Genomic DNA, 9,041 nt, shown 5'->3' with positions numbered 1-9,041 from the left:
TTTAATGAATTGGAATAAAAATGATTTTATTAACATTTACAACCACTTTACTACAAAAGATAAGAAACTTTGTATTTTTCTTTTTGAAAATTACAAAGTGAAAGCCCTTTTCACTTTTTTTCACGAATCAAAATAGTTTTACCACTTCAAATCATTTAAAGATACAATCGCATAATCTTTGAAATTGGAACAAAATGTCAATTTTTTCCACAATACTGTATCTTTTAAATTTTTTCTTTTTGCTATATTAAACAAAATACATTAATTTGGTGTTACAGTGCTAATTGTTTGGTTGAAGAATCTAAGAAAAAAGTGACTGAAATTAGGAATCGTTAAATCTTCATCACCTTACAACTAATTTTTAAAAACTTTGTGCAACTTCCTTTCTTAAGCATCTCTCAGTTGTCTGCTAAACATCTCTGACCTAAAACAATTTACTAGTTAATTTTAGAGGGTCTCTTATTCAAATGTTTCCAAGTATTACAATTTCTTTTAATCTTTTTTTTAAGGCCTTTTAGGATGCAACACTAAAAAAAAATCTGCAATTTTAGGATTTAGATTAGTGACATTCTCATCTTGGTTCAAGTTTGACTTTGATTAATTACCTAAAAATGTTTATAATGAACACCATTTTCTTTTAACCCTATTATTCTCCAAAATAAAAATATTTTCACTTCTCTAAAAAAAGAAAAACAGAAACTCTCAGAAATTTGGTTTTATGGGTTAGAATAGCTTCAGTTTTCAGGATCTGTTGCACTTCTAAATAAAAAGAACTAAATTAAGGCGATTTATGCCACAGTGGGAAAATTGTTATTCATAGTCAGAACTGAGTCCCAGTTGCTGTTATTGTTTGTGGGAGATCTGCTGAAGTGGAGCAGAGAGAAGCTGAAACACAGTGATATGGAGAGACCACACCTTTAAGAAAAAAAGTCTAGATTTTATTGTTTCGTGGCTGTAGTCCATGTTAACTGCCAGACGTGTATGAAAGAGAGAAATAGAGAAAAAACTGGATCAGAGATCAACCTTCATTCCCCATTTCCTTTTGGTTTGTATGAACAAAACTTGGCAGAAGGAATCGTGGTGAGGTGAACTATTGTAAAGAGGAAGATGAAACCTGAAACTCTAAGGCAAACTAAAGTAAACACACGAGTGGCATCTAAAAAAAAAAAAAAAAAAAACAGCACAGTGAGAGCTGAAGATGCTCACTCTGGACCTGAACATGGATCAACAAACCAGTCAACAACAGTGCTAACAGAACTGAGTCAACAGTGCAGCCGACTGGAGCAGAATGGATTAGGATGAAGAGCAGAGCAGAGCACGAGTTAATGGCATTGATCAGCTGTTCCTCCTTCAGGTTGCTTGAGTGTAGATACTGTAACGAAGGGCTCCCAGCATCATGCAGGTCAGCGGAGTGGCAGACAGGGGCGTCTCACGTTGTCGGCCAGCTCTTGGCAAAGAAACAGGTCGCAGTTCTATAAGCTGGGCGGGCCGGAGACCCCACCTGGGCGAGATTCGCCGGTTTACATCTACGGTCAGGTGTTTGCTTGGTGGTCAAATGGGACTAAATGAGACAGCAGGAGGGGGGAGGTGAGCGCTCGCTCCTCTGCCCAACTCCTGACCTCCATTCCTCATCTCAGCCCTTCACTACGACCGCCCCTGTCCGCCAGCGCAGACAGGCGGCTTAACCAAAGTTGTGAATGGCCAGCCTGAACATGTCATTGGTGCACACCCAAGCATCATTAATGTTCTTCAGGATGAAACTCTGATGGAAACCTATGATCTGGTCTTCATCTGCCTGCAGAAGCAAAAAAAAAAAAAGAGAAGCTCATTAGTCTTCGGTTGGATAGGAATAAAAGGGAAACCATTTTTAGGTGTACTTACTTTTAGCTGTCCTACAACCATACTCAAGATGCAGTTGTCTGGGGTCGGCTGGTGATCCTGCGCTGTTATACTGTGCGCTATTTTTGTGAAGGGAAGACTCTGCGATGCAAAGCAACAGAAAGAACACTCCAGCTTGAGCAGGAAATCCAAATTATTTAACAAATTTCACGAACATTTTTGAAGAAAAAAAGTAAAAGTATTTTTCTTGAATAAATTTAATAAAAGCAGTTTTAGCACTTTAAATAGTTTCCAAAAAGCTTTTAAAAAGTGCAAAGAGGGAGTTAAACCCAAAAACACTCACAGTGAGTTTTTCGACAATTGCTATTTTTCCCTGGTATGGTTCTCCTTCCCATGTAAGGCATGACGAATCAATCTGAGCAGAGACAAAGAGAAAAATCAAACGTCTGCACGACTAAAAGGTCTGACTTTGAGGACTGCGACACAAGAAACATGAGCCCCAGGCATGAACTTACAAGAAGTGAGTTCATGTGAAGTTGAAAACAAAAACAAGCAAATAAAAAGCTTTTGAAATGTCTGAAATACAGCAGGATTCAGATGTTTAGTTTTTAGCAAATATCAGATTTTTCCTGGACCTTCAGGTTAGTTCAAACTTGTTCAACAAGCAAGAACAAACAAAAAACAGTCAAAAAAGTCATAAAAATAAACTGAAAAACAGTGAGTGAAATAATTGGTTTGACAAAATAAAAAATAATAATAAAAACCACTAGAGAATCTGACTTTAAAGAACCCAAAAAAAAAAATAAAGTCATTGGGCTGCTTTAGATTCCTGTCTGATCTTCCATACAGCTGGAAAGCTGTGCTCACACCACACAGGAAGATTCACCACTGAATCCTGAAATCTGAATTTAGCTCACTTGTTAAGGTTTTGTTGATGTGAAATAATCCAGTCAGAGAAGCCAGAACGCCACTGAAACCATTGGTAGATACACAGTCCCCTCTGGTCACTACACTAACTCAATTTTTGTAATACACAGTTTTGGATGCCTCTTAAAAGCTAATATTTCTCTCTGATAAAACCAGTCAAATTGAGAAGACAATGTGTCAATTTGGGATATTTTGGATAAAAATGTAAGCGAAGCTTGTACATGCTCGCTCTCTCTCTCTCTCTATATATATATTTATATATGCTTTAAAAAAAAGATTTTGTAGGTTCTGATGACCAGGAAGCTGTCATAATGGAACTTTTTTATGAAAAACTAAAGTAAGGAAAGAAAAGGTGGTTTGACATTCTAGGATTCCAAATGAACTCAAACAACTTGAAGTCTATTTTCGACAGGCTGAACGTACCGGGCCGGGTACATTTGGTCTCAAAGTATGATTAGTTTGGCTAGTGTTACTGTTTTATCTGTGCTCGGGCATGATTACATGAAGTGGGACCAACTGGGACAGGTTTAATGGACTCCAGCACAAAACCGGTCTGATGTGATCACTTAAAAGTTCTGCAGTGCAGTTCTCCATCACTAACAAAACACATGATTTCTAATGAATTCAGCAAAAAATGACATCCTAAACCAAAGAGGAAAAACATTTTTGCTCATCAAGACAGAATAGATGAAAATATGTATTGAGATCTTCTCTAAATGCTAACAAAATCTTCTTTCCATTTATTACTGGATCAACAACCAAACTGTGGTATCTGCGCTCTGGCACAGATCATTTTTGACCAATGTGAACGCTGGCCATGACAAATCTGGACAAAATGAGAATATGTTCACATTAACCCTCTTATACTACACAAAGAGATCGCCACATTTGAGGTCAACGGCAATTCCTCACAATGTTGCGTCTTACTCCAATACAGAAGAGAATGCAAAAAAAAAAAAAAAAAATCACCAACTAGTTAAAATAACCCAAATGAGCATGTGCAAACTCCATAATCTGTGCTCAAGTTGTTCTTATTTATGATTTTTTATTCAACCAGTAAGAACTTAGTAAAGGTATCATCTCTACATGACCAGATTTTGTCTCCAATCTAACCAAAATAAAGTATATATCTAAATCGAGCTGCTCGAGGAAATCATTCACACACCAACAGTCCTCAGCACCGCATGTTCTGAATGTCTCAGGTGTTGTTCCATTTCAACACACCTGAGGCAGACAACTGGCATCTTCATCAGGCTTCCGGAGAGTGTGATGAAGAGCTGAATGAGGTGTGCCGAAACAGGGAAACAAGGAAGACATGCAGAGGGGGGGGGGGCTGAAGACCAGGATTAACAGACCAGATTAAAACATGAACCACATTAATCATTACTCAAAAATCTTACCTTGTGGTAAAGAAAACGTCTTTTTTTTGGCCAAAGTATCATAACGTTTATTTCTAAAGAGCAGGGGAGTTTTAATCTTTTGTATTTGATCATTAATAAAACCACAGTTCTAAAATTAAATGCTTACTGTTAGAAGCTGACTTTACATTTTTCATCATATTCAAACTCTCAGCTCCGACTCTCAGCTTCGAGTCTGGAGGTAGACATAATCACCATCACTATCCAGTTTTTCAGACTATTAGGGGATGTTTTGGAATAAACTGGATTTTTTTTCTTTTTCATGGCATATTTATGTACTTCCTGCTGACTCATTTATGAGTGTAAATGTCATTGTAGTTACTAACTTGATTCTCTCGACTTCAACCAGATGTTCCAGTGTCTATCCTGTCCACCTGGATGTCAACTAGCAGCAGGTCATCCTGACTGGTTCTGCTGGAAGTTTCTTGCTTTTGATTGTTTTCACTTTGAGTAATGGCCCGTAGTGCAACAGTTTGTGAACTGTTGGCAAGTTGGCACAACATAAACTGAATGCGGTCAAATCATCAAACTTTTGTAATAAGGTGCAGGGACAGTCTATTGACTTCACTGAAGACATTCAAAAACATAGCATGGGTTTGACTCATTAGCAGTGGTTACATGGACAAAAGTAATCGGAATAAACGCCTGATCAGAATAAAAATGCATCATGTAAACACGCCGTTTGGAATACTCTGCCCCAACCAGACTCATTCGGATCAAAATTTCCTTCTGATCGAGATAGGTGGGTTATGCTAATTTTTGATCCGATTGTGGCTCAATGCTGCGCTTGTTTTAACATGTGTAAACAGTGTGCCACTCCAGAGGATGCTTTGGAGCGCGAACAGGACGGACCGACTCATAGCTTCTTGTTTGCGAGCAGGTGGTTAGGTGTCAGGGTGTGCGCTCCGGAGGAGGCTTCGGACCGCAGTCCGTCTGGCTGTTCTTTGTGAGCAAGCAGACTGACCCAGGAGAACAGTGTCTCCTGGGAGAACGGTGTCTCTGAGGAGAGGAGTGGCTTTGGAACGATGTGTGAACTGGCGGAGGCAGCTTTTGAATGCAGAAATGCAACTCCACACAGTCCTGAGAAACCGTATAAACAATCATGTGAATTTGTGTTTCCAATCATGTCCAGACAAAATAAAGGCGGATGTTATTCCCACATATTTACATGCAGCCAAGATGCCCATTGCGGCATTGCCCGCACAGAGTTTTCAAGTTCATCCACGGCTAAATGTTGTTAGTACGTATTAGCCCAATCCTAACCCTTCTTCTTCTGGTGTAGGTACCATAACCGTTCTTCCGGTACCAGAACCGTTAGGCCTGGAACTTCCGTTCGGGGTCCTCGGACTAATGCTGATGTCACATTATGCGATTGGCTGAAGGTTGGTCCGATGACGTGTCAGATAGTCATTGGTCTTGACAAATTACGATACTACCATAGAAGAAAATATTATGAAGTCTGTTGTAAACAAACAGCGCTCCGACATAAAGCGAAATTCTCTTCTAAACGTGCCTTTATTATTGTTATGATTATTATTGAATGCGTGTTTGCTTATAGTTTTTTTTTCCGTGCGCCCAGTGCTTTATCATTGGCAGAGCGGTCCCGGAAGAACATTTAGCCGTGCCGGCAACATTTTCAGCCACGGCTGAACTTAAACTGGAATAACAAGTGGATTGTGGCAACATGTCTTTATAAAAATTACAAAGAATATTGTCCGATACGATTTATGAGGGAAAATAACTTTAGGTTACAAAATGGAACGTGAAATGAAAATTTGTAAAGCCCGAGCAGATGTCGACGCTACAAAGTTTGTCTAAGTGGGGTTACCGTAGTGTGACATTACCATTAGTCGAAAGGACCCCGAACGGAAGTTCCAGGCCGAACGGTTGTGGTACCTACACCGGTTCCGTGCAGCCAGCAATAAAGCACTGGCCACACACATTTAGAAAATTAGGAGCGAACAGGTACTTAATAATAATCATAACAATAATAAAAGCATGTTTAGAAGATTAACTCGCTCTATGCCACAGCTTTGTTTACAACGAAACTCTCCATTTCTTCTTCTATGGCCGTTTCCAGTATTCTAGATAGTTCTGCGTAAGTCTAAATGATTTATGTGCAGTAGATTAACGAAACAGTTTCTAATTTTTTTTATTTATTAAGAGGATCCTTTTTAGTTTACTGTAAACAAAACAAACACACGTGGAATGACTGTTCTCAAATATTCCTTGTGTTACTTGTATACTTTTCAGGCAGTAGTGGGTGTGTATGAAAGGCATGCAGTCACATGACTGTTGACCAATGAACAGTCACTGACATTGATGTCATCGTGTACAAGACCAGATCTCTTATTAATAGAGAGATGTAAATATCTAAAGGTGTAGCTTTGCTATTCACTGAACATCTGGCTACAGATCAGATACAATTATATTTTTAGACGTCAAACATAACCCAACTAACAAAACCACAGTGCCTTTTACCATCACAAATATGTTCAGTCATAAACCACTAAGTTTTGAAAAAAAGTGAGAATTACAAAAAGGTAGCATTAAGAGCTGAAGTTTCCATATGCTTAATGTTTGTGCATCATTCTTATTTATTCATCTTTGCATGGAAAACCCTAGCATAGGTTTAAGTATTTCACAAATTGTTGATTTAGTTAAGGAAAACACACAGCAACAAACACAGAAACACCCACATATATGGATCCGAGCAGCGACCTATCAGAGTCAAACATCTGGTAGTAGTGCTGCACGAAGCTGGATCCTATCTGCTCCCACAGAGGCTGGTCCACCATCCTGAATCACCCTGCAACACAACAGGGATGATGATTACTGGTCATTCTTAAAGTTTCCAAAACCAGAATGGAGTCAGAGACTTCAGCTAGCAGACTCTTCTTTTGTGGATCCAACTCCCAGCTTAATTTCTAGGAGGCAGAAAGACATTCTGCTAGTCGTTCTACGCGAGTATTCAGTGACTAATTAGATTTTTTATTCTTTAACTTTGTTGATAGATCTTTTCTTTTCATCTAATGCACAACAGTAAATGTCATTGTAACAGAAACTTGTCGCTCCTGTCTAAAAGAGCTGTTTTTTTCCCCCTGATGAGATTTATTCATACATGTTTATTTAGACATGATAATTGGTGAAATGTTAGTTAGAATAATGAATAATAGATGCAAACAAATAAGGAAGTGGGAAATTCTCAAGTGGAGTCAGCTGTTTTTTGGGGAGGCCACTTCCCACTGATGCTCTACTGTTTTCGAGGTAGTGTCATCACTTAATTACCGCTGTGAATTTTTTCTATCTCCCACAAAACAAATTAAAATCTCGTAAATGCATAATGCTGTCACGGTTGTACATATAAAGTGGCCGGTGAATGTTTGTTTGATTGAGCGCCACCTATCGGGTCCCACCGCGGAAATGACAGCACTGGTCACGTGCTCCTTCATAACGGCGCACGGTTGTTGCTGGAACGATCTATGCTAGCTAAACATTAGCAAAGAAAAACCCGGGTGGGCACGAGACTGCAGAAAGTGCACACCCCCTTACACAAAGAGGACAGCACAGTGAAGGAATAAAATACTACTTAGAGAAACAAATGCTACAACAGTAGAAAAGTTCGTATTTAAAGATAGCATAATGAGGAAGCCGCTGCTAGCTTGTTTGCTAACTCAACGGGTGCTAATGTTAGCCAGTAGAGAAATTATTCTCTCAGGCGGTGGCTGCCTCGCTGTCTCCCTGACAGACCGACAGGCCTTCTCACCGGCTTCTAAAAATATCTGTCAGCACTGTGCTGATTTCTCCTGTGGGCCCGCGCACATATTTTTGGAACACCCACCAGCAGGAGTGGCGAGACGACACACACAGGAGTGTCCGCCGTCCGTTGGCCCCAAAGAGACGGCGCGTGGAAGTACAAAGACATCGCGAACTTTCCTCAAACCTTCATCCAAACTGCAAATGTTTAGTTTCGCAAGAGTTTCCATTCACTAATGTGCACACAAGTACTGCAAACTTACCTCTCACTGTCGCCGACCCCGGCTGCGTGATGGTACAGTTCGATATCTTCTACGTTACGAGAGCACGTACAGAGCCGTAAATGCCCCGGTGTATTGTGGGGACTGTAGTAAATTAGAATTAAAAGCAAGTGCCCGTTGTTTTCCAAAATTACGCCGACCAAACAGTTATGATACAAGATAGGAAACATCAAAAACCACTAGTTTGTTAAAAATAATAATTTTTGAGCTATTTTAATCCATCATTCCCAGAACTGAGAGGCACAGAAATGTCTTTTTTTTCTAGCACTGAGTGTCCCACTTTCTCTAAATAAGAATTAACAGTTTGGTCAGACCGTGAATTAAAAAAAACCCAAATAGGAATTTAAAAAAGGGAGTGGAAATGTCTTAAGTATTTTCATTTTTTAACACACTAACAATAGGGATACCTGTATATAGATGTCAAAGAGTAATAGTTAAAAATATTTCTTTACCCAAAGTCAGAAAATCAAAATTTACAATTTAAATATATCAGTGTTTTTTGTTGTTGTTTTTTTGTTTTGTTTACAAAAGTCACAATTAATCTTCTGTCCAAATTTATGAACATGAATTACATAAAACAACTGATATCTAAATGTTACATCATAAAGTAGTAAGACAGAAAACTAGGAGTTAGTGGATGGTATGGTGAGAGCCACGGAGTCAGCCTAAAACCCACAAAAATTCCTGAAATACCCCTAATTTTTCTTTTTTTATCATTAACTTAGTTTAAAACATTGCTCAGGAATTTGAGTGTGGTCGTAATGTGGGTTTAGGAAACCAATAGGGAGCCAGTTATTGCTGTTCAGTGGGCTGGTGGGAT

The 9,041-nt window shown here is 39.0% G+C and overlaps 1 protein-coding gene across 2 annotated transcripts; it reads right to left on the bottom strand.

Moving 5' to 3' along the window:
* Positions 1–916: 916 nt before the first annotated feature.
* Positions 917–8,307, bottom strand: nutf2 (nuclear transport factor 2). 2 transcript variants are annotated; one of them, XM_004069745.4, is made up of 5 exons: positions 8,204–8,307; positions 6,884–6,993; positions 2,183–2,254; positions 1,882–1,980; positions 917–1,795 (listed from the first exon to the last, which is right to left on the bottom strand). In XM_004069745.4, exons 2-5 carry the CDS (start codon positions 6,980–6,982, stop codon positions 1,682–1,684), a joined length of 384 nt encoding a protein of 127 aa, XP_004069793.1. In that variant the 5' UTR covers positions 6,983–6,993; positions 8,204–8,307; the 3' UTR covers positions 917–1,681. The 2 variants fall into 2 exon arrangements, with proteins under 2 accessions (XP_004069793.1, XP_004069794.1); XM_004069746.4 differs by lacking the exon at positions 8,204–8,307 and adding an exon at positions 8,026–8,181.
* Between the last annotated feature and the right edge of the window lie 734 nt (positions 8,308–9,041).

This window comes from Oryzias latipes, chromosome 6, assembly GCF_002234675.1.
Source record: "Oryzias latipes chromosome 6, ASM223467v1".
Taxonomy (NCBI): Eukaryota; Metazoa; Chordata; class Actinopteri; order Beloniformes; family Adrianichthyidae; genus Oryzias; species Oryzias latipes.
This window is presented reverse-complemented; position numbering and strand designations above follow the sequence as displayed.

Coding starts and splice junctions, on each gene's coding strand:
- nutf2 (XM_004069745.4), bottom strand. CDS start 6,982: ATGGTGGACCAGCCTCTGTGGGAGCAGATAGGATCCAGCTTCGTGCAG. Junction 1,981..2,182: donor CAATTGTCGAAAAACTCACT/GTGAGTGTTTTT, acceptor TTTGCATCGCAG/AGTCTTCCCTTCACAAAAAT. Junction 1,796..1,881: donor TGGTTGTAGGACAGCTAAAA/GTAAGTACACCT, acceptor TTGCTTCTGCAG/GCAGATGAAGACCAGATCAT.